General features: G+C 46.1%; 1 protein-coding gene across 1 annotated transcript in view; it reads right to left on the reverse strand.

Annotated features, from left to right (window-relative positions):
• Positions 1-1,877: 1,877 nt before the first annotated feature.
• The window catches only part of LOC120049541, a 30,064-nt gene continuing 5,704 nt past the window's right edge, over positions 1,878-26,237 (reverse strand). Inside the window, exons 2-8 of the mRNA XM_038995795.1 lie at positions 25,281-25,399; positions 11,944-12,028; positions 11,478-11,673; positions 10,041-11,059; positions 8,771-9,600; positions 4,554-4,793; positions 1,878-3,989 (exon numbers count right to left, since the gene is read on the reverse strand). Coding sequence (XP_038851723.1) covers positions 3,742-3,989; positions 4,554-4,793; positions 8,771-9,600; positions 10,041-11,059; positions 11,478-11,673; positions 11,944-12,028; positions 25,281-25,399 — 2,737 coding nt within the window. The 3' untranslated portion in view covers positions 1,878-3,741. The remainder of the gene's footprint in view (positions 3,990-4,553; positions 4,794-8,770; positions 9,601-10,040; positions 11,060-11,477; positions 11,674-11,943; positions 12,029-25,280; positions 25,400-26,237) is intronic.

Here is a 26,237-nt window from a genome sequence, read left to right on the forward strand (position 1 = left end):
ATCATGGTCGAATTAGCGACCGGGGGGCTCCCATTGACCAAGTCACTCTCACTCAGATATCCTATAAAAACTGCAAACATTTCTCTCCACTCCATGGCAATGTGCAGAATTGCAGGAAATTAACTCAAACTTAGCATTTCAATTAGGACCTCCAAAAGGCCGGCTCTGTCTAAACTTGTGTCGGTATGGATGTGGTTACGCAGAGCCAACAGCCAATCATGATGACTTCAGGTTTTTTGTGGCCACCACCCCATCAAAGTTACCCATCACCGCTCCAGACTCAACAATCAGTGCCTGTATTCATAATGGCTGCCTTTACACAGGCAGCCCAATACTGATCTTTTGACACATTATTGGCAAATGATCTGATCTGATTGGTCAAAAGACCAGTTAGTGTCAAAATATCAAAATTGTGTGTATCAGAGTATGAGTGCTAATTTGGGATCAGTTTTGCCTTTCAGATGATAATGCATAAGATTACATGGACGGGGGGGGACCTGATCCTAGATATGTACTCCTACTCTGAAACACTTAAATGAACACAGGCCGTGGGGTTTGTTTTCAGCTTGCCCACAAGGGATGTGGGTAGTGAAAAATGTCATTTTTGTAATTCATAGTTGGAGCTATGGATGCAGGGACCTACTGTTCACGAGATGATAATGTATAGCTTCAAAATATGACCTACTTTCAGCAGTAGAGTTATATAACCTTCTGTTTTGGGTTGTGATATGTACCAAGATTATCAGGCTCAATTCATTAAATATCAATGGGCATGTCTATCTTTAAAGGGAAATTCCATACCACTAACTACGTGTGTGAAAACAGCGTGATTCTACGTTCTACGGTTAAAACGTTAAGAAAAAGCTCCCAACAAAAGTCCTACCTGAAAAAGTAGAGGATTAAGTTTTTAAAAAGTGCTTTTCAAAACCTGCAACGAGTTTCTAGCCAGAGGGCATTTTCCTGCTGTATCTGTAGTAGTGACTGTATACTGTATCCTCTATCTGTAGTAGTGACTGTATACTGTATCCCCTCTATCTGTAGTAATGACTGTATACTGTATCCCCACTATCCATAGCAGTTAAACTATACTGTATCCCCTCTATCTGTAGTAGTGACTATACTGTATCCCATCTATCTGTATAGTGACTGTATACTGTATCCCCTCTATCTGTAGTAGTGACTGTATACTGTATCCCCTCTGTCTGTAGTAGTGACTGTATACTGTATCCCCTCTGTCTGTAGTAGTGACTGTATACTGTATCCCCTCTGTCTGTAGTAGTGACTGTATACTGTATCCCCTCTATCTGTAATAGTGACTGTATACTGTATCCCCTCTATCTGTAATAGTGACTGTATACTGTATCCCCTCTATCTGTAGTAGTGACTGTATACTGTATCCCATCTATCTGTAGTAGTGACTGTATACTGTATCCCATCTATCTGTAGTAGTGACTGTATACTGTATCCCATCTATCTGTAGTAGTGACTGTATACTGTATCCCCTCTATCTGTAGTAGTGACTGTATACTGTATCCCCTCTATCTGTAGTAGTGACTGTATACTGTATCCCCTCTATCTGTAATAGTGACTGTATACTGTATCCCCTCTATCTGTAGTAGTGACTGTATACTGTATCCCCTCTATCTGTAGTAGTGACTGTATACTGTATCCCATCTATCTGTAGTAGTGACTGTATACTGTATCCCCTCTATCTGTAGTAGTGACTGTATACTGTATCCCCTCTATCTGTAGCAGTGACACTATACTGTATCCCCTCTATCTGTAATAGTGACTTAAGATATTCTTAATATGACTTTAGGTGACTTTAGGTATTCTAATAACGTTATTAGATATACTGTAGCTACATTTGTTTCAAGAAAACACATTTGGAATATTGTTCTGACATGTTCTTTTTCATTTGACTATTCAGATTTATTTTATTTTGTTTTGCAGTACTGTAGATAACCTTTTCTGTTACCATAGTGCAAAATATCACGTTACAATTTGTGGTTCAGAAAACACTTCAAAATGTGGTATTTACAATATGTACACCTTAGCACAATACGACCAACTTTATAACCACTACTACGTCAAATTTCATTCTTGATTAGCACGTATTTACATTTGTTACTAACAAGACCGTATTATAGTGTCGAGTAAAATGACTACAAAATATTTTAAAAAACAGACATGATAAACAATTTAAAGTATGCGTGCCTTGTTTCATATCAGTTTAACTGAAACCGTGGTACAGAGTTGTGTGTGAACGAGTTCACTGGTGCATCATGGTCCAATACTTTGATCGATACCGTTAAAAACACAGCTGGCCGTGATAGTAATGGTTAGAGTTCACGCCAGTCAGTTATCCATATCAAACAGCTCATCCCGTATGACATGTATGCTCATTCTAGGGGGGATCTTATTGGTTCAAACCATATGTTTCTTCCTCCATCTTTGTAAAGACAACCTAATACTCACATTTAGTCTTCAGCCTTCAGTGGAGGTGGCTCCACTCCTCTGAACTCCCTCCCTTTCTCAGTCATTTCCCAACAGATTGAAATAAAGGGTTTTAAAACTCGTGATTCTCCAGTAACTTCTAGGACCATTGTTCCATAATCCAGGGTCCGTATCCAGGGTCCGTATCCACAAAGCGTCTCAGAGTAGAAAATGTGTCGTAAGTGCTGAGAATAGAGACATTTTACTCCTACCCTTACGGGTAAAAATAAAAGCTAGACATTAAACCTATTTAGTCATAAGGGTCCTAACCTAGTTGACAGATATATTTAGGAGACCTCATGAGCTGACCTCACCAGTTAAGAGTTACCAGCAGGTGTCTTGGTCATTTAAAAAAAGGCCTGCAACATTGTTAAATAATATGCCTAACTAATATTGGGCCACTGACGGTATTTAGGGCCTATGTTAACTTTGATTGGGTGATGAAAATGATACAACTTTTTATGCAACATTATCAGTAAGAGACTTGATGCCTACAGTACTGTACAAAATACATTTAGAGTCGTTATCTAGGAGTTCAGAGTGTTAGCGACAATATTATAAAACGTACGCTTTTAACAAACATCACAATTGGTAAAAAAAAAAGAAGGTTATGCATGCCAACATATTAGGCAATAATTAGGAGTAGACAAAGTGATTGTGTCAGACGAATTATATCAAGTGTTTTACATTTGATGTACAGTCACATTCATCTGGGTGTCTGAAACGTGCTATACAGTTCACAGCTGGCCATGCCTCTTCGTGATTGGTTATTTCCCATAATTTACAACGATGAGTGTCATCACCATCGGTACCTCAAACTGTCGTGATGACCAGCTGAGATAAACTTTTTAGGAGTTGATGTTACTCCTGGCTCAGAGTTTGTCTGGTCAGTGTCTTAACATCCTAAAACCTACTGTGGGCTGGGAGTTTTTTTAGTCTTAAAAAAACGGTTTTAACAGGATTCCTAGACCCTTTTGAGACACTATGTGGATATGTCCCCTGGTCAGAGGAGACATTTCAACTAATCCCAGTTAATTCTCTCCTTGACTCTTGATGAAGACAACACTGCATTACTGGGCTACAGGGCTAGGACTGATACTGTACACCTAAGTCCCAGGAACGACCTCTAAGGTCAGGTCAGAGGTCAGGTAAATTCGGTCGAAAAACAAGCAGACTGCACTTCTCCAGGACTAGAATAGGGTCACTCCAGATGGTAGGAGTCAGATCTCTCGCTCTCTCCCATCTCTATCTAACAGAGTGCCCTGCCCTCTCCCTCCTGCCCTGCTTCTTCAGTAGCTGGATACGGTTGTGGCAGTAGAACTTAATGGCTCTCCAGTCACGCTGGTTGCTGACCAGCAGGGGACAGAGCTGCAGACAGCGCTCGCAGTCCGCCTTGGCTGGCACGCGCTGCTCCATGATGTTCCTCTTCAGGTGCGTCTCCACGGCGATGCGCTCCGCCTCCGACCAGGGCCGTTTCAGCACCCCACGCTTCCCTGGGAACACAGGACAGAGTCACGAACATCAATTTCCCAATTCCAAATCCATACCCACCGAGTACCTAACCCCTAAACACTTGTGTATACTGTATATATATATATTAAACACTAAACACTTGTGTATACTGTATATATATATATTAAACACTAAACACTTGTGTATACTGTATATATATATATTAAACACTAAACACTTGTGTATACTGTATATATATATATTCATGAAACATCGTTTTGATCTCCTTACATATATTTGTGTAGTTTTGTTTATACAAGTACAGGTTGGGATATAGAGACAGAGTCACCTGACCCAGGGCTCGAACCCCAGTGGCCGAGGGGGCATGTGTCCGGCACACATGAGTAGATCTGAAAGGACTCGATAACTGTGACGACGTTATCGATTGGCTTGTTGAGTCCCTCAATTTTCCAACATGTCTGACGCTGGCACGCACTGGATGTAGCGCAATAATGGGTATTAAAGCGGCTATTGGTCAAAACACATTCACCCAGATATGTATTACCTACTCATACCTTTGGTAGAACAAATACAACTGTACATACCTGACTTGGGCTGAATGATCCTCCTCTTGTGGGCAGCAGGGAGCGAGGGGTTGACCGAGGAGGGAGCGGGGGCTTTATTCTTGCTGGGGGGTTGACCTGGTTGCTTCTTCACCTCCTCCACCTTCTCCTCCACCTTCTCCTTAACCTTCTCCTTAACCTTCTCTTTAACCTTCTCCTTCACCTTCTCTGCCTCCACATCCGAGTTGTCTGAGAAGGAGTCTGCAGAGTTTCCTGACATCACTGTTGGGTAGGGATAGAAGACGGAGAGAGCGCGTTGGGGAGGGATAGAAGACGGAGAGAGAGCGTTGGGGAGGGATAGAAGACGGAGAGAGCGCGTTGGGGAGGGATAGAAGACGGAGAGAGCGCGTTGGGGAGGGATAGAAGACGGAGAGAGAGTTGGGAAGGGATAGAAGACGGAGAGAGAGCGTTGGGAAGGGATAGAAGACGGAGAGAGAGCGTTGGGGAGGGATAGAAGACGGAGAGAGAGCGTTGGGGAGGGATAGAAGACGGAGAGAGAGCGTTGGGGAGGGATAGAAGACGGAGAGAGAGCGTTGGGGAGGGATAGAAGACGGAGAGAGCGCGTTGGGGAGGGATAGAAGACGGAGAGAGCGCGTTGGGGAGCGATAGAAGACGGAGAGAGAGCGTTGGGGAGCGATAGAAGACGGAGAGAGAGCGTTGGGGAGGGATAGAAGACGGAGAGAGCGCGTTGGGGAGGGATAGAAGACGGAGAGAGCGCGTTGGGGAGGGATAGAAGATGGAGAGAGAGCGTTGGGGAGGGATAGAAGACGGAGAGAGCGCGCGTTGGGGAGGGATAGAAGACGGAGAGAGCGCGCGTTGGGGAGGGATAGAAGACAGAGAGAGAGCGTTGGGGAGGGATAGAAAACGGAGAGAGAGCGTTGGGGAGGGATAGAAAACGGAGAGAGAGCGTTGGGGAGGGATAGAAGACGGAGAGAGAGCGTTGGGGAGGGATAGAAGACGGAGAGAGAACGTTGGGAAGGGATAGAAGACGGAGAGAGAGCGTTGGGGAGGGATAGAAGACGGAGAGAGAGCGTTGGGAAGGGATAGAAGACGGAGAGAGAGCGTTGGGGAGGGATAGAAGACGGAGAGAGAGCGCGTTGGGGAGGGATAGAAGACGGAGAGAGAGAGCGTTGGGGAGGGATAGAAGACGGAGAGAGAGCGTTGGGGAGGGATAGAAGACGGAGAGAGAGCGTTGGGAAGGGATAGAAGACGGAGAGAGAGCGTTGGGTAGGGATAGAAGACGGAGAGAGAGCGTTGGGTAGGGATAGAAGACGGAGAGAGAGCGTTGGGGAGGGATAGAAGACGGAGAGAGAGCGTTGGGGAGGGATAGAAGACGGAGAGAGAGCGTTGGGGAGGGATAGAAGACGGAGAGAGCGCGTTGGGGAGGGATAGAAGACGGAGAGCGCGTTGGGGAGCGATAGAAGACGGAGAGAGAGCGTTGGGGAGGGATAGAAGACGGAGAGAGAGCGTTGGGGAGGGATAGAAGACGGAGAGAGCGCGTTGGGGAGGGATAGAAGATGGAGAGAGAGCGTTGGGGAGGGATAGAAGACGGAGAGAGCGCGCGTTGGGGAGGGATAGAAGACGGAGAGAGCGCGCGGGGGGGAGGGATAGAAGACGGAGAGAGAGCGTTGGGGAGGGATAGAAAACGGAGAGAGAGCGTTGGGGAGGGATAGAAAACGGAGGGAGCGCGTTGGGTAGGGATAAAAGACGGAGAGAGAGCGTTGGGGAGGGATAGAAGACGGAGAGAGAGCGTTGGGGAGGGATAGAAGACGGAGAGAGAGCGTTGGGGAGGGATAGAAGACGGAGAGAGAGCGTTGGGTAGGGATAGAAGACGGAGAGAGAGCGTTGGGGAGGGATAGAAGACGGAGAGAGAGCGTTGGGGAGGGATAGAAAATGGAGAGAGAGCGCGTTGGGGAGGGATAGAAAACGGAGAGAGAGCGCGTTGGGGAGGGATAGAAGACGGAGAGAGAGCGTTGGGGAGGGATAGAAGACGGAGAGAGAGCGTTGGGAAGGGATAGAAGACGGAGAGAGAGCGTTGGGGAGGGATAGAAGACGGAGAGAGAGCGTTGGGAAGGGATAGAAGACGGAGAGAGAGCGTTGGGGAGGGATAGAAGACGGAGAGAGAGCGTTGGGGAGGGATAGAAGACGGAGAGAGCGCGCGTTGGGGAGGGATAGAAGACGGAGAGAGAGCGTTGGGGAGGGATAGAAAATGGAGAGAGAGCGCGTTGGGGAGGGATAGAAAACGGAGAGAGAGCGTTGGGGAGGGATAGAAAACGGAGGGAGCGCGTTGGGTAGGGATAAAAGACGGAGAGAGAGCGTTGGGGAGGGATAGAAGACGGAGAGAGAGCGTTGGGGAGGGATAGAAGACGGAGAGAGAACGTTGGGAAGGGATAGAAGACGGAGAGAGCGCGTTGGGGAGGGATAGAAGACGGAGAGAGCGTGTTGGGGAGGGATAGAAGACGGAGAGAGAACGTTGGGAAGGGATAGAAGACGGAGAGAGCGCGTTGGGGAGGGATAGAAGACGGAGAGAGCGTGTTGGGGAGGGATAGAAGACGGAGAGAGAACGTTGGGAAGGGATAGAAGACGGAGAGAGAGCGTTGGGAAGGGATAGAAGACGGAGAGAGCGCGTTGGGGAGGGATAGAAGACGGAGAGAGCGCGTTGGGAAGGGATAGAAGACGGAGAGAGAGCGTTGGGGAGGGATAGAAGACGGAGAGAGAGCGTTGGGGAGGGATAGAAGACGGAGAGAGAACGTTGGGAAGGGATAGAAGACAGAGAGAGAACGTTGGGAAGGGATAGAAGACAGAGAGAGAACGTTGGGAAGGGATAGAAGACGGAAAGTGAATGAACAAAGCATGCACAACATGCTCTGTTCATTCACTATAACCTGCCTTATACAACGTAAAAGGCTTGGAGACTCAGGGCAAAGCTTTCCTCTTTCATTTACATAATGAGCAAATCATAACACCAAGACGAGATGTCCGTTAACAATGTCTGTGAGAAGGACAGATCGTTGTACGGCAAGCAATGCAATTACAAGGTACCCTGTTCAGAGTTCCAATCTATTTAAAATGTTAAATTAAATGGTAAATTTGCTCCCAGCTGGCCTCTCAAAATAAAATAAAAAAATATTACAAATAAGTTTGTTCCCGGCTGTGTCCGAGTGAGAGGAGAATCACCCTTCATGTGTAAAGCTCTAAACATGCAATCCTTTACTACTGCTTTATTACCAACTTACAACTAGTAAATATCCCTACTGAGCATGACCAGCATACTTGCTCGTAAATATATCCCTACTGAGCATGACCAGCATACTTGTTAGTAAACATATCCCTACTGAGCATGACCAGCATACTTGTTAGTAAACATACCCCTACTGAGCATGACCAGCATACTTGTTAGTAAACATACCCCTACTGAGCATGACCAGCATACTTGTTAGTAAATATATCCCTAGCGAGCATGACCAGCATACTTGTTAGTAAACATATTGCTACTGAGCATGACCAGCATACTTGTTAGTAAACATATCCCTACTGAGCATGACCAGCATACTTGTTAGTAAATATATCCCTACTGAGCATGACCAGCATACTTGTTAGTAAATATATCCCTACTGAGCATGACCAGCATACTTGTTAGTAAACATATTGCTACTGAGCATGACCAGCATACTTGTTAGTAAATATATCCCTGAGCATGACCAGCATACTTGTTAGTAAATATATCCCTACTGAGCATGACCAGCATACTTGTTAGTAAATATATCCCTAGTGAGCATGACCAGCATACTTGTTAGTAAACATATCCCTACTGAGCATGACCAGCATACTTGTTAGTAAACATATCCCTAGTGAGCATGACCAGCATACTTGTTAGTAAACATATCCCTACTGAGCATGACCAGCATACTTGCCATGCCTCCCTTGGTAACAAAGCCATCATTCCTCTAGTGCCGTTTCCTCCTCTCTTCCATCCCAATGAGACGAGGAGATTACTAATTCACATGTAAATGCAATGCAACTATTCTCCTTTAGTCCCTTCAGAAGGTATGAGGTGCAAACCCTTCATGAACAGAACGCCGCCCCCCCCCACCCCCCCCCCACAACTTTCTCTGATATGGGATGGAGCTGTGCCATGGATTTGCAGTATGTGGTAGTTTGGTCATACCAGAGCCCAGTTCCCTGTAGTTTCCCCTTACCATCCAGCTCCAGACAGATGTGCTGCAGACTCATCCCTCTGAAGAGGACCCCCTCCTTTTCCCCATAGATCACCACCCTGCCCACACGGCCCATCAGCGCCGGGTCTCGGCCTATCGTGGCACAGCTCTGGGTCACGTGGTACTCCCTCTGCAGGAAGTCTTCCAGGCGCTTGGCGGCAGCCCCGCCCGGCTGGCCCTGCCCCTCGCCTTCCTCCAGGAGCAGTAGCTGGGTGAGAATGGCCACCTGCTGGCGCGCCCGTGTCTGGGTCAACGCCCTGGGGTTCTTGGCGCCGCTGGCCCGTGCCAGGTTGCGCAGTAGGTCGGTGCCCCGGAGCGGCGTTGCGGGCGAGTGGAAGGGCCGGGAGAAGACGTAGGGGCTGTGGGGGTCGACGCCCACGTTGGAGGAGGTCTGAAGGAGAAGGTCCAGGCAGGACTCGCAGTGCGGGGGCAGGATGAGGGGCTGGATGCGCCCCCGCTTGCCCAGCACACCTGCCCGGGGGAGGTGGCAGAGGACCTGATGCTCGAAGGGGGAGAGGATGGCCTCCATGCCTGTGGGGGGGGTGTTGGCTGAGTTAGCCTGGGTCAGGGTGGGGCTTGGGGGGGGGGTGCGGTTGTGGTAGTCCTGGGTGGTGAGCTTGGCCACCTCACACTCTCGGTGGCGGTTGTAGAGGATGAGCAGCGCCAGGCTGGAATGGCAGAGGAGGCGCCAGGCCTCAGCCGAACTGGGGGAGCGAGTGAGAGACAAGAAGGAAGAGTGCTGCTGCCGGCTCAGGTAGAGCACCAGGCAGGAGAGGGAAGAGAGGAGAGGGGGCATGTGGTGTCTGTGGGAGCTAGAAAAAAGAGAGAAAGAGATAGAGGGAGAGAGAACGACACAGAGGGAGAGAGAGCGACACAGAGGGAGAGAGAGCGACACAGAGGGAGAGAGAGCGACACAGAGGGAGAGAGAGCGACACAGAGGGAGAGAGAGGGAGGGAGACAGAGGGAGAGAGTAAAAAAAAAATACAATGTCAAAATGTAATATTTGAATGCAATTGTTTTTCTTTTCCTGTTGAAAATCAATATCTCACGTATACACTTAAGGACCAAAAAATGTTTTGAGCAGAATCAATTTTTTTTGACAACTGCAAACTTCATTGAGTAGGCCATTCAAGGAGTTGGTCTGATGTCATCGCAACCCCCCAGTTGAGAACAATTCAGAACTTCATATGTAACATTTAATTTAGGCCCAACTTCTCTTTCCAATATAGCAGAAACATATTATCCATCATACCTAGCCATCGGTGTACTCCAGTCCCCAGGACTCTCTACTGTCCCCGCTCCACTCAGCTCCTCATCCAGCTCTTCTTCCTCCGGCTTGGGGGTAGGAGGTGGAGGCATCTCTTCCTCTTTGCTCCCGATGGACTCCCCCGCTTTCTGCTGCTCCTCCTTCTCTCTCTTCGGCTTGCGGCCCCTCCTGGGTGGCGTTGATGTGGGAGGACTTTTCACCGGTGCCACTGCAGGGGCGGAGCCTGGCTTGGGCGTCTGAACCGATAAGTTGGAGGCTTTTTTGGCCGCGGCCGACTGAGAATCCGAGGGTGGGGAGAGTGAGAGTGAAAAGGAGACCGCCCCCGAGGAACTTCGAGCGGCCACCGCATCCCTCTCTCTCTCCCTGGAGAAAAGAGGGGGAGGGGCGGGAGCAGAGGAAGAGGAGGGCTGGGGGGAGGCGAAGATGTGGCCGTGCGAGGAGGAGGTAGAGGAGGAAGGGTGTGTGTGGAGTGCGGATAGCTCCATGGCAGCCCTGACCTCTGGCTGGTTGGCATGGTGTTTCTCCAGGTGGCGTGCCAGAGAGCGGTAGTGGCGGCCGCAGTAGGGGCAGTGCTGCCGCCGGCTGACCGTGGCCCCGCTGGAGCTGCCGATGTTTATGTTGATGTTGTTGTTGATGTTGGTGGTGGGGGGCGCCAGCGGGGTGGCGGGCTGAGACGGGGTCTGGGCCGGGGTCGAGGTCGAGGAGGCAGCCAGCCGGGAGAAGGAGGATGAGCAGGGGCGCCCGGGTCCGGCCCTGGGGTTGGCGACACTCTTCTTCTTGGTGGGGACGGGGGTGGCTATTTTGCGCTTCTTTCGGCGGCGGAGCATGCGGCCCCTCAACTCCTCCATCTCTTCTTCTTCGTCGTCATCGTCGTCTTCCTCCTCTTCCTCTCGGTCCGAATCGCTGGGCTCAGTGTGGGTTAGCGGGGAGGAGGAGGGGGAGAGGGACCAGGAGGGGGTGAGGTAGTCGGAGAGAGACAGCGGGTGGGGGCCAGGCTCTTCATCCTGTTCGGAGACAAATCCAAAAACATAACAAATGAGCAACTTTTTAACTCCGCTTCGTTGTAAAAATGAAGCTGAGGTCACGATCTTCTGATTACCCTCTTTATGTTATTGTCTGGGTTAAAGCTGCAGTCAAACCCTCAGAGACACAGAGCTATGGAATCGCTAGGATATTCATAAAGCAACCAACAGGCTTCAAATATGGAGCCCAACCAATCACACTGGGCAATGTTCTTTACTTGGACAGAACACAACAAGCAACTAGTAATGCCAGAACAACGGCAATTTAGATGTGTATGAGGTTTCTGTTGGTCAGACGTCATGACCTCTGACAACACTCATTCACGGAGTATATTTAAGAATAGCCGAAATGGGTTTGCAACGAGGCGAGCTGGCGATGTTATCATTAGTCATTAGTCACCATGGCATTCTCTCCCCAGTCCATCAGGCTGTAGTCCACTGTGATCTCCTCCCCTTTGGCAATGTCGCGAATCGCTATGACGACCAGCCGCACCTGACTCCCGCAGTGCACCTCTCGGATCCTACAGTTGGGCGGGGGGTGGAAGAGCACTGGCCCCCGGACCCCACTCGCTCCCTCCTCGCCCAGCTCCGACACACTGGACGGAGAAGCAAAGTAACGTTACACACCATTCACTGGAGACACAGCCTTTTGCTCCAGCCTAGCAACCTGACCAAGGGTCTTGGTGAGGTGTGTTAGTACCGGGCATGAACAAAAGCCTGCACACCCTTACCAAGTCTTGGTGACCACTGCAATAGGTTAGGTTGACCCGTACACTGCAGTCTCAATGCAACTACAGTCATTTAATTGATTTCTCAGACATGTCTGTCATTGGTTGTCTATTCCATGATCCTACGGTCTCTCTCACCAGAGCTGGGAGGGGTCGGCGAGGTAGTATGGGCTTCCGGTTGGAGGCAGTCTGTCCTCCGCTCCGTCTGGGTACTGTCCATCACCTGGGAGAGTTAGAAACAAGTAAGAACAGCAGAACACATTCAACACAACGGACACTTGACAGGGCTGGAGGACTGAATAGATAAACGTATAATGATCTGCAGTGAGTGGAAAACACTCTGCATAACTCCATCTTTACTCATTCCTCTCTCTCACACTAACACCTGTATCCCTCTTGCTCCACCACACACACACACACACACACACACACACACACACACACACTGCTCACAACTTTTAAGAAAGTTAAGCAGCATTTAATAAGGAGCAGGAGATTTATTTAACAAAGCTTTAGGCTTCCATTAAGGCCTATATGAATTCTACCTTTGATACACATCTCATCAGTAGCAGACCCTTTTTCCTTTCTTCCTGTGCCAATGCCATTCCAAATGTGTTCTTATATAGTCCGCCACGGTCGGACGCTTCATAATACCCATAAAACCTTGTAGTCAAACACGTTAATGGTTCCAATCGTTTTCCCACCAAGTATGTGTCCAGTGTAGGCTTGGTGTGATGTTTTGATAACCGTGTAAATCTCTCTCATGGACAATTTGAGTCATCAATATATTTGCCCCAATTTACAAAAAAAAGAAGAATAAAAAAGTGAAATGCTAATTAGCAAATGGAGAACACCTCAGCAAGAGCACGAATTCCTGCACGTCACCTCAAGCCGACACGGTCAACTACTCTTCACCTGCTCGGTCAGAGATCTGTGCCCAATCCATGATGAATCCATGTGCTGTATTGAAATGAATTGACTAAAGTGTTGAACTTCTTAAACTAGCCACTGACAAAACTTTAGCTAGCTAATTACACATATTTTGGATTACTTAGCCTTGATAATTGTTTATAAGGGTATGTCGACTTTGGTGTCTATTTCACACATATGGCTTTTTCCAAGGATGACCGCCATCAGTCTGGCCACGCGGAGGAGACCGCCATCAGTCTGGCCACGCGGAGGAGACCGCCATCAGTCTGGCCACGCGGAGGAGACCGCCATCAGTCTGGCCACGCGGAGGAGACCGCCATCAGTCTGGCCACGCGGAGGAGACCGCCATCAGTCTGGCCATGTGGAGGAGACCACCATCAGTCTGGTCACGCGGAGGAGACCGCCATCAGTCTGGCCACGCGGAGGAGACCACCATCAGTCTGGCCATGTGGAGGAGACCACCATCAGTCTGGCCACGTGGAGGAGACCACCATCAGTCTGGCCATGTGGAGGAGACCGCCATCAGTCTGGCCATGTGGAGGAGACCACCATCAGTCTGGCCACGTGGAGGAGACCGCCATCAGTCTGGCCATGTGGAGGAGACCACCATCAGTCTGGCCATGTGGAGAAGTGCAGCTATAGTGAGGGGCAACTTAACGGTTTGGTCAGGGCCAGCATGAGGGATAACGTTTATCCTGTTTATCCTGTCGGTGACTGTAGCTATTAAATTAAGTTTGTGCATCTTAGTAATACACTGTGTTCTATCCAGCTGTCAGTATTCTACAAGGAAAGAGCCACTTAACCATTAACCAGATTAACCCGGATACCAGACTTAGATAAGTGATAACTCAGTTCTATAATGTTGTCATTGATGAGAATGAATCTAAAAACATAGACATTCAGAATGTACTTAGTTTAGACATTGTCTGTATTGTAGTTTCATGACCAGACACACATCTTTAATAGGCATAGTATTTATTAATTCAGAATGGTACATGCATTCCCTGTCTGGATTTATAGAATCCTTCACACTATATGATTGATATTGTCAAGTGATAAAATCCCAAGTTATCAATTAAAAAAAGGTTAATGGAATTTTATAAAATATTCTAAAGCTGTAATGTCATCAAATCAAACTATATATTGCAATTATTTTTTTTTACAACAAAAGGCATTTCAAGGTGCATTTAACCTCCTTCCTGTTGGCAGGTCTCTACAGGTGACCACTTCCTGTTGGCAGGTTTCTCTAGGTGACCACTTCCTGTTGGCATGTTTCTCTAGGTGACCACTTCCTGTTGGCAGGTTTCTCTAGGTGACCACTTCCTGTTGGCAGGTTTCTCTAGGTGACCACTTCCTGTTGGCAGGTTTCTCTAGGTGACCACTTCCTGTTGGCAGGTTTCTCTAGGTGACCACTTCCTGTTGGCAGGTCTCTACAGGTGACCACTTCCTGTTGGCAGGTCTCTACAGGTGACCACTTCCTGTTGGCAGGTTTCTCTAGGTGACCACTTCCTGTTGGCAGGTCTCTACAGGTGACCACTTCCTGTTGGCAGGTTTCTCTAGGTGACCACTTCCTGTTGGCAGGTTTCTCTAGGTGACCACTTCCTGTTGGCAGGTCTCTACAGGTGACCACTTCCTGTTGGCAGGTCTCTACAGGTGACCACTTCCTGTTGGCAGGTTTCTCTAGGTGACCACTTCCTGTTGGCAGGTTTCTCTAGGTGACCACTTCCTGTTGGCAGGTTTCTCTAGGTGACCAGGGGATTCTCTCTACAACATGTGAATGTCTCCGTGGAGCTCATCAGTGTAGCCTGCAGCCTATTTTGGCGGTTCACAAAAATCGGCCGTACGGGTGTGGAATGTGAGTAGGGGAAGCCAGCCGTGCCCAACCAGGTGCAGTCAGTTGGAGGACCTGTACCCGGCTGAAGACTACAACCCTCTGTCCCGAGAGCCCCCAGAGGAGGATCTTCAGTGTCTAAGGAACCATCATCCTGGGCAGGTTCAGTGGAATGGCATGTCTCCTTAAACCTGAGCCAGAACAACCGCTACCCTCCCTGTCATCCCTGTCTGAACCGGACATTGTTAAACAAGGGCATCTGGGGCATGCTGGCATGGCACGGTCGTTGGAGCAGCAGGAGGCTATTCGGCAGTGCACCAACCCCAACTGGCAACACATTGAGGAGAGGGAGGTTGACAGACAGCAATGATGGAGCAGTGGTTAAGGCCAAGCTCGTTACTCCAACGCTGTTAAAAGGGGTCCTCAGATCAGTCGTTGGACGGGGTGTGTTCTGTTCATGAAGGGTTTGCACCTGATACCTTCTGAAGGGACTAAAGGAGAATAGTTGCATTGCATTTACATGTGAATTAGTAATCTCCCCGCCTGTAAAATGGGGCAGAGATAAAGAGGAGGGAATCAAGGTATTCAAAATGGGGGTGTGAAGGAGATAGGGCTTTGAGTCACATGGTCCTGGATCCTGGGTGCCTCATTGGACGGTCTGGAAGTCAAGTGTCCCTATGGTGCCAGGGACTTTATCATTGAAGAGGCAGTGAAGTCAAAGGATTTTTTTTTATATGTCAAGGATGGAGGTTCTTACCGCCTCCGTGAAGACCATCCTTACTGGCACCAGGTCCCAAGGTCAGCTCCACATTACTGGAAGGGACACCTGCTTCTTCATTGTGTGGACCACCAAAGCCTCCATCCCCATCCAGCGTGACGACCTCTGACAGACTCATATCGCTCCTCCTGTCAGTACCCGTTTTCAGGGAAGCCACTGCTCCAAAAATATTCCACATAGTGTACACGCGCACACACACTAGGCTGCCAAAATAGGTTATATAACATACAAGTTTAGCTCAAAGCAGCTAACTAAAGTAATGTATTTAACATAAGTTCAATCACAAAGGCAGTCTCATTCAGTAGTACAACAGTTCACGTTGCATTTTATCATGGACACAGCAGGAATTTATATCTGTGATGTTTAAATTACGTAATACCCCCAGAGTGAGAGCGAGTACATCACTTCCAGCAGATGTGAGAGAGAGCGAGTACATCACTACCAGCAGATGTGAGAGAGAGCGAGTACATCACTTCCAGCAGATGTGAGAGAGAGCGAGTACATCACTTCCAGCAGATGTGAGAGAGCGAGTACATCACTACCAGCAGATGTGAGAGAGAGAGCGAGTACATCACTTCCAGCAGATGTGAGAGAGAGAGCGAGTACATCACTACCAGCAGATGTGAGAGAGAGAGCGAGTACATCACTTCCAGCAGATGTGAGAGAGAGCGAGTACATCACTACCAGCAGATGTGAGAGAGAGCGAGTACATCACTTCCAGCAGATGTGAGAGAGAGAGCGAGTACATCACTTCCAGCAGATGTGAGAGAGAGCGAGTACATCACTTCCAGCAGATGAGAGAGAGAGAGAGTACATCACTTCCAGCAGATGAGAGAGAGAGAGAGTACATCACTTCCAGCAGATGTGAGAGAGAGCGAGTACATCACTACCAGCAGATGTGAGAGAGAGAGCGAGTACATCACTTCCAGCAGATGTGAGAGAGAGCGAGTACATCACTTCCAGCAGATGAGAGAGAGAGAGAGTACATCACTTCCAGCAGATGAGAGAGAGAGAGAGTACATCACTTCCAGCAGATGAGAGAGCGAGTACATCACTACCAGCAGATGTGAGAGAGAGAGCGAGTACATCACTTCCAGCAGATGAGAGAGAGAGAGAGTACATCACTTCCAGCAGATGAGAGAGCGAGTACATCACTACCAGCAGATGTGAGAGAGAGCGAGTACATCACTTCCAGCAGATGTGAGAGAGAGCGAGTACATCACTTCCAGCAGATGAGAGAGAGAGAGCGAGTACATCACTTCCAGCAGATGTGAGAGAGAGCGAGTACATCACTTCCAGCAGATGTGAGAGAGAGCGAGTACATCACTTCCAGCAGATGTGAGAGAGAGCGAGTACATCACTTCCAGCAGATGTGAGAGAGAGCGAGTACATCACTTCCAGCAGATGTGAGAGAGAGCGAGTACATCACTTCCAGCAGATGTGAGAGAGAGCGAGTACACGTGTGCCTATCGGAGTAGTGGTTGCAGTCCGGTACATAGCACAGAATCATCCTTGCTTCTGCTCGATGGAGAGACGTAAGGTTAGCTAGTTGGCTACAAAAGCCAGGGTAAATTCTATTCTAGTAATACAAAAAATGCTAAGGTAGCTAGCTAGGTAACTTAAAAATGTATAAACAAGAATACACATGAGAAATATACAATATCAATTATTTACACAAGAAACTAAAAAGGCTATGATATTTACTTGCTAGGTTAGTTGCTATTGTCGATGAGAGTTTGCATGGAGAAATGTGGAGGTTTCTCCCCACCCTGCAACTTGAGTGATTACGTCAAAGCTTGTGACAAAATGTATACTTCTGTATGATAGCCACATTGGCGGCCAATTAGCATATACTTTTTTTGGGGGGGGCAATTACAGGCGAATATATAGTTAAAAAAATAATAATTATCACCTTGTCCCAGAGAGATTTATACGGATCTCAAAACGTCACGCCAGGGTAGGTCTACACAAAACACAAACCTTTTATGACATAGTTCTAAAATCCCCTACGGAAAAAATGAACGGTGGAAAAACAATTGGAACCATTTCCGGGTTTTACCGCTTGGTTTTGTGGGTATTATGACTCATACTGGGGTACTCAATAGGCAAGACCTACTGGTCAAGTAACCAGGTTATTAGCTTGCTGGGTAACATGACTGAACACCGTTGTTTGTTATCAAACCAATAATTAGCAGCCCGGGATTCATTTAAAATTGACTGCGATTTGGTTTATAAAATTCAATAAAATGTGTGCTAATTCACGAGATATATCTATCTATCTATCCGTTTTCCTCTTAAGGGGTTGAACAGCTTTAATATTGCGGATGGATTGTTGCATCCATCAATGTAATTGTCTGCATCATTTCCAGTCACCCCCATATATTTTTGGGGTAAATACACACTTTAAAAAGTATATACCTTTATTATTCCCTGCAAACCCTACCACCCCACCCGCAATTGGAGTAAACTAATAAACAATAACACTTAGGCTTTTACCTTCAGTTTATACATACTATACACATTTTACAGACAATCTATTTTACAATACTTATAATTTGTTTGTTTTTAGTCCTTCCTCTATTTCTGATGTCCATCCAGTTAGATTTATAACTGTGCTATTTCACAAACGTCAGGAAAAAAAATTGTAGACCTCCACAAGTCTGGTTCATCCTTGGGAGCAATTTGGGACCACGCAGCCATGGGACCACGCAGCCATGGGACCACGCAGCCATGGGACCACGCAGCCATGGGACCACGCAGCCATGGGACCACGCAGCCATGGGACCACGCAGCCATCATACCGCACAGGAAGGAGATGCGTTCTGTCTCCTAGAGATGAACGTACTTTGGTGTGAAAAGTGCGAATCAATCCCAGAACAAAAGCAAAGGACCTTGTGAAGATGCTGGAGGAAAACGGTACAAAAGTATCTTTATCCACAGTAAAACGAGTCCTATATCGACATAACCTGAAAGGCCACTCAGCAAGGAAAAGCCACTGATCCAAAACCAACATTAAAAAGCCAGACTACGGTTTGCAACTGCACATGGGGACAAAGAATGTACTTTTTGGAGAAATGTCCTCTGGTCTGATGAAACAAAAATAGAACTGTTTGGCCATAATGACCATCGTTATGTTTGGAGGAAAAGGGGTGAGGCTTGCAAGCCGAAGAACACCATCCCAACCGTGAAGCACAGGGGTGGGAGCATCATGTTGTGGGGGTGCTTTGCTGCAGGAGGGACTGGTGCACTACACAAAATAGATGGCATCATAAGGAAAGAAAATTGTGTGGATATATTGAAGCAACATCAGTCAGGAAGTTAAAGCTTGGTCGCAAATGTGTCTTCCAAACGGACAATGACCCCAAGCATAATTCCAAAGTTGTGGCAAAATGGCTTAAGGACAACAAAGTCAAGGTATTGAAGTGGCCATCACAAAACCCTGACCTCAATCCTATAGAACATTTGTGGGCAGAACTGAAAAAGCATGTGTGAGCGAGGAGGCATACAAACCTGACCCAGTTACACCAGCTCTGTCAGGAGGAATGGGCCATAATTCACCAAACTTATTGTGGGAAGCTTGTGGAAGGCTACCTGAAATGTTTGAACCAAGTTAAACAAGTTAAAAGGCAATGCTACCAAATACTAATTGAGTGTATGTAAACTTCTGACCCACTGGGAATGTGATGAAAGAAATAAAAGCTGAAATAAATCAATCTCTCTACTATTATTCTGACATTTCACATTCTTAAAATAAAGTGGTGATCCTAACTGACCTAAGACAGGGGATTTTTACAAGGATTAAATGTCAGGAATTGTGAAACTGAGTTTAAATGTATTTGGCTAAGGAGTATGTAAACCTCTGACTTCAACTGTAAGTATTCAGACCCTTTACTCAGTACTTTGTTGAAGCACCATTGGCAGCGAATACAGCATCGAGTCTTCTTGGGTATGACGCTACAAGCTTGGCGCACCTGTATTTGGGGAGTTTCTCCCGTTTTTCTCCGCAGATCCTTTCAAGCTGTCAGGTTGGATAGGGGGGCGTCACTGCACAGCGATTTTCAGGTCTCTGTCACGTCTACTCTCGTTCCCCCTCTCTGGCGCTCGTTGTTGCCAGTTTATTCATTATTACGCACACCTGCCACCATCGTTACGCGCACCTGCGCCTCATGAGACTCACCTTCCTGATTACCTCCCCTATATCTGTCACTCCACCCCCCCCCCCCCCCCCCCCCAGGTGTTATTGACTCGGTTTCTGTGTTTCATGTCTGTATGCTTCTCGTGTTTCTTGTTTTGTTCCATGTTCAGTTATTTATTAAATTCACTCCCTGTACTTGCTTCCCGATTCTTAGCGTACTCGTTACATATCTCCAGAGATGTTCGATTGGGTTCACATCCGGGCTCTGGATGGGCCATTCAGAGACTTGACCCAAAGCCGCTCCTGCATTGTCTTGGCTGTGTGCTTATGGTCGTTGTCCTGTTGGAAGATGAACCTTCGCCCAAGTGAGGTCCTGAGCACTCTGGAGCACGTTTTCATCAAGGATCTCTCTGTACTTTGCTCCTTTCATCTTTGCCTCAATCCTGACTAGTCTTCCTGCCACTGAAAAACATCCCCACAGCATGTTGCCACCACCATGATTCACCATATGGATGGTGCCAGGTTTCCTCCAGATGTGACGCTTGGCATTCAGGCAAAAGAGTTCAATCAGACCAGAGAATCCAAGCAGGCTATCATGTGCCTTTTTACTGAGGAGTGGCTTCCGTCTGGCCAGTCTACCATAAAGGCCTGATTGATGGAGTGCTGCAGAGATGGTTGTCCTTCTGGAGGTCCTCCCATCTCCACAGAGGAACTCTAGAGCTCTGTCAAAGTGACCATCAGAGTTTTGGTCACCACCCTGACCAAGGCCCTTCTCCCCAGGTTTCTCAGTTTGGCCGGGTGGCCAGCTCTAGGAAGAGTCTTGGTGGTTCCAAACTAACTCCATTTAAGAATGATGGAGGCCACTGTGTTCTTGGGGACCTTCAATGCTGCAGAAATGTTTAGGTAACCTTCCCTAGATCTGTGCGTCGACACAATCCTGTCTCAGAGCTCTACGAACAATTCCTTCGACCTCATGGCTTGGTTTTTGCTCTGACATGCGCTGTCAACTGTGGGACCTTATATAGACAGGTGTGTGCCTTTCCAAATCAAGTCCAATCAATTTCATTTACCACAGGTGTACTCCAATCAAGTTTTAGAAACATCTCAAGGATGATCAATGGAAACAGGATGCACTTGAGCTCAATTTCGAGTCTCATAGAAAAGGGTCTGAATACTTTTTATTTTTTATACATTTGCAAAAACCTGTTCTCTATTTTTGCTTTGTCATTGTGAGTATTGTGTGCAGATGCCTGAGGATAAAAAAAAAAAAAAGTAATCCAATTTAGAATAGGGCTGTAACGTAACAAAATGTGGAAAAGGTCAAGGGGTCTGAATACTTTCCTGTTCAGAATTTTAGGTGTGCATGTCCCTTAAGGTGTTCGTGTAATATGTTATTGTTCCCTCTAGCCCAACTGTACTTTTTGTATATATTTTATGGATCGTGTGTTCCCCACGTGCCTTTTGTATTGATTTGATTATTGATAATAAAAAATAATATATTTTTTTGATAATATATTTTTTAAGATGTGAGAGGCCAACCGCATCTCGTAACCAGCCATAAACCTACTCATGGCCCGTACACATTGTGACGTATTTCATTATGCCCTACGTATGTCTTGCCATGCTACTGAACGGACAAGTGTTGTGTTTAACACAAGATGGGAGATCGCAAAATATGACCTTTTCATTCAAGACAGGATTACATTTTTTAACCTTTATTTAACTAGGCAAGTCAGTTAAGAACAAATTCTTATTTACAATGACGGTCTAGGAACAGTGGGTTAACTGCCTTGTTCAAAACGACAGATTTTTACCTTGTCAGGATTCGATCTAGCTTCCTTTCAGTTACTGGCCCAGTGCTCTAACCACTAGGCTTCCTGCCGCCCCAGGATAAATATATTGTTTCAGGTGATAATAAAAAGGTTTTGTTTAGTTACATTCCCTCCTGCCCCATCATAAGTGGGCCTTCTGGATATGAAACAAAATGCTGTTTTCTGCAGTAGCCTTTTCTATTATACAGTGTGAATTTAAATTCAATGTCTTACATTTAGTAGAGGTGTGAATATCAGGGACATGTTTTTGTGCAGAACACATAGAAAACGGGAACAAACATCCTGGGGTAGCGGGGAAAACCCGGGTAGCCTTCCACAAGCTTCCCACAATAAGTTGGGTGAATTTTGGCCAATTCCTCCTGACAGAGCTGGTGTAATGGAGTTTGTAGGCCTCCTTGCTCACACACGCTTTTTCAGTTCTGCCCACAGATTTTCTATAGGATTAAGGTCAGGGATTTGTGATGGCCACTCCAATACCTTGACTTTGTTGTCCTTAAGCCATTTTGCCACAACTTTGGAAGCATGCTTGGGGTCATTGTCCATTTGGAAGACCCATTTGCGACCAAGCTTTAACTTCCTGACTGATGTCTTGAAATGTTGCTTCAATATATCCACATAATGTTCCTCCCTCATGAAGCTTATAAGTGAAATAATCTGTCTGTAAACAATTGTTGGAAAAATTACTTGTGTAACGCACAAAGTAGATGTCCTAACCGACTTGCCAAAACTATAGTTTGTTAACAAGAAATTTGTGGAGTGGTTGAAGAAGTGTATGTAAACTTCCAACTTCAACTGTATGTAAATGTGATATTTCAGATTGGTTTGAATAAATTAGCAACAATTTCTAAAAACCTGTTTTTGCTTTGTCATTATGGGGTATTGTGTGTAGACTGATGAGAAAGAAAAGAAAATCAATTTTAGAATAAGGCTGTAACGTAACAAAATGTGGAAAAGGTCAAGGGGTCTGAATACTTTCCGAATGCACTGTAATGTAACTGCCTTAATAACCAATGTGTATTATGTAACATTACTATAAAAAAAAAAAAATTGTACACACTTACAGTAATGGATAATTGTTGCTAGCTATCCCCCAAAAAAAGAAAAGCAAATTGTTATCTTCTTCTGTAGTTTGGTAACTTCCTGTTCTTCGACTGACTCTGGCTGGACTGAAGACGCAAAGTTTGAAAAATGTCAAAGTATGCGGTGTCCGTCGTAACAGAGCCTCCAACTGCAAGGGGGCGTTGCGATTCCACTCCTTTGTGGACGTCCCCATTCAAATGCATGACATCCGGCGCAAGGTAACGGAGTGCTTATGGGTAATGTGAACAAGGCTTCACACGTGATATATGACGAAGCACAACTACTTCTCTGGTAGAGTTCAGTGTGTCAAATCGGAGGGCCTGTTGTCCGGACCTCTGGCAGTCTCTATGGGGGTGCCACAGGGTTCAATCCTCGGGCCGACTCTCTTCTCTGTATACATCAATTATGTTGCTCTTGCTGCTGGCGATTCTCTGATCCACCTCTACGCAGACGACACCATTCTGTATACTTCTGGCCCCTCTTTGGACACTGTGTTAACTAACCTCCAGACGAGCTTCAATGCCATACAACTCTCCTTCCGTGGCCTCCAACTGCTCTTAAACGCAAGTAAAACTAAATGCATGCTCTTCATCCGATCACTGCCCGCACCTGCCAGCCCATCCAGCATCACTACTCTGGACGGCTCTGACTTAGAATATGTGGATAACTACAAATACCTAGGTGTCTGGTTAGACTGTAAACTCTCCTTCCAGGCTCACATTAAGCATCTCCAATCCAAAATTAAATCTAGAATTGGCTTTTCTAAATCGCAACAAAGCAACCTTCACTCATGCTGCCAAACATACCCTCGTAAAACTGACCATCCTACCGATCCTCGACTTCGGTGATGTCATCTATAAAATAGCCTCCAACACTCTACTCAACAAACTGGATGCAGTCTATCACAGTGCCATCCGTTTTGTCACCAAAGCCCCATATACTACCCACCACTGCGACCTGTACACTCTCGTTGGCTGGCCCTCGCTTCATACTCGTCGCCAAACCCACTGGTTAAAGGTTATCTACAAGTCTCTGCTAGGTAAAGCCCCGCCTTATCTCAGCTCACTGGTCACCATAGCAGCACCCACCCGTAGCACGCGCTCCAGCAGGTTTATCTCACTGGTCATCCCCAAAGCCAATTCCTCCTTTGGTCATCTTTCCTTCCAGTTCTCTGCTGCCAATGACTGGAAAGAACTGCAAAAATCTCTGAAGCTGGAGACTCATATCTCCCTCACTAGCTTTAAGCACCAGCTGTCAGAGCAGCTCACAGATCACTGCACCTGTACATAGCCCATCTGTAAACAGCCCATCCAACTACCTCATCCCCATACTGTATTTATTTTGCTCCTTTGCACCCCAGTATCTCTACTTGTACATTCATCTTCTGCACATCTACCATTCCAGTGTTTAATTGCTATATTGTAATTACTTCGCCACCATGGCCTATTTATTGCCTTACCTCCCTTATCCTACCTCATTTGCACATGCTGTATATAGACTTTTTGTTTTCTTTTGTTCTACTGTATTATTGACTATGTTTTGTTTATTCCATGTGTAACTCTGTATTGTTGTATGTGTCGAATTGCTTTGCTTTATCTTGGCCAGGTCGCAGTTGTAAATGAGAACTTGTTCTCAACTAGCCTACCTGGTTAAATAAAGGTGAAATTAAAAAAATAAACTCATTCTGATGACATATCTGCCGCCTACGTAAGATCAACGGCAAAGTGGATAAAAGGAGAATAAATCACCTCTTACTTTAGCAGCCTTGAAAAAAGGCGTCAGGAAAGGAATACTATTAATTATTTGTACGTTAAATGGGATTGATAAAAAACAGAACCATAGTGGATTGCTACAGACATTTTTTCATCCTACTTCCCCACTAACGGCAATTACTTTTTTGAGAAAACTAAAAACAAAAGGCATATTCCTACAATAGACAAGATTTGAATGAGTTTTGCGAGGGAGAGCTTAAAATAGAGGAATTGGCTATAGCTGTAAAGAAACCAGCCTTAAATAAATTGCCTGGCTGTAACGGCCTAACATCCAATTTTCTTTTGGAATGATCTAAGATCTACCTTCATTGAACGTATTGAGAATAATATTTGCATGCCCACTTTTGAAACAAGGTATAACTATTTTACTACCTACACCCGGGAAATTGGTAGTATTTGTTTATTTTCTTGAAACCTGAGTGCTTAGTTATGTACTTTGCATGTTGAATGTATAATCCAAATGTCATGTTTGTACAACTTAGAAAGTTTAATACAATTAAAATACTTACAAAACAAGATGACATCTGACCTCTGATATTCTATTTGTAGGATACATTCTGTACGCAGTCATTCATTTCAAGAGAGAAGGTAGTGATCACACAGGGAGAAGATCAGCCAATTTTACAGCTCAATGGTGATACACTGTCTGTGCACCCCCCCCCCCAAAAAAAGTTACACAATTCACGTGGATGACCTAATGCAATCAAAAAAAAAATATATATATATATATATAAAAAATAAAAATAGAAAATCGCTGAAAAGTGACGGGTTTGTATCCCTGATACAACGCATCAACTTTGCCTGCGCTGCCCCAATGTACAAAGGTAACAGTAGAATAATTATTGGGGTCTGCACCGAGGGTGTGTGAATGAATGTGCAGTGGCCATTATTGGACCGGCGCATATAACAAACTAGCTGCTGTTGCAAATCTTCTTTATTTTTTTTTACTGAAATGTAATGTTATAAAACAGGCACCAGCGGGTTCTTTAGATCGGCAGGGCCAGTACTACATATGCAACGGTTCTACAGTTTTCTAAAATGTTAGTCTCATAACGTTTTGGTACCATTATCGTAGTACCGGTAATACCATGCAACACGTGTGTGTGTGTGTGTTTACCTGGACTGTAGCTGTGTTCAGACATACTCTCCTCTTCCTCCTCCTCTTCATCCTCTGTCACGTAGGCCCGGTCACACACCTTCACAGGGGTACCCTTCCTTTTCCTGACACACACCCTCCTACAAAACACACCAGGGGTTTCCTTCAGATTTAGAACATTTCAGATTTAAAAAAAATACATGTTTTACTGAATAGAGCGGACAGATTTATTTTGTACATGACAAGAACGACATTTCTAGATTTTCTGCATTTACATCTGCCACATTGTGAATAGAGCTGTGACGGTAATTGGATAACTGTGACATTGACGGTTTTGGATGTTGACCATCATGAAAATAAAATAGCTGTCAGCCATCTTTTTTTTTCATAAAATGTTTCATCAACTTTATTTTAACGTCTATCTACTTTACCCATAGCAGGAGTGTTAACTATTGATTTGTAAGGTATTGTTTTGCTAACTTAGTCCGTCCATTAAAATTGTATTCGTCACCTCCTCTTTCTAACCATCTTTTAAAATGTGGCGCAATCAGCAAATCCGCTCCATCACGGATAGGAGAGAATCTTTGAAGGTCAAATCAGTCAATTCAAAAAGGGGTGGAGTGAAAAGCGGGGACTGAGGTCAATTATAGATCCTATAGCCTACAGGCTGGGGGTGGGTGGGTAGCCTCTGCTCTTCACCTCTGGCCCTTTTCATTGTTACAGTAGATCAGAGGAGTGAGGTGAAAAAGATGTCTCGCCTAGCAACAAAAAAAAAGAAAAAAAAGTGGCATTATTTTTTTTGCACTAAAGTGTAAATATGACTCCTTACATGAGTCTGACAGTGCACTCTCTCGAAAGACTGGACACTGAAATACCGCCATTTTTTTAAACAATCCCACACAGCTGACACTCTGGCCGAAGCCCTGCTTTGACTGGCCCCTTGACGAAAACAAAGTGTACTGTATCACCACAGACAAC

Source organism: Salvelinus namaycush, chromosome 6 (assembly GCF_016432855.1).
Source record: "Salvelinus namaycush isolate Seneca chromosome 6, SaNama_1.0, whole genome shotgun sequence".
Classification (NCBI taxonomy): domain Eukaryota; kingdom Metazoa; phylum Chordata; class Actinopteri; order Salmoniformes; family Salmonidae; genus Salvelinus; species Salvelinus namaycush.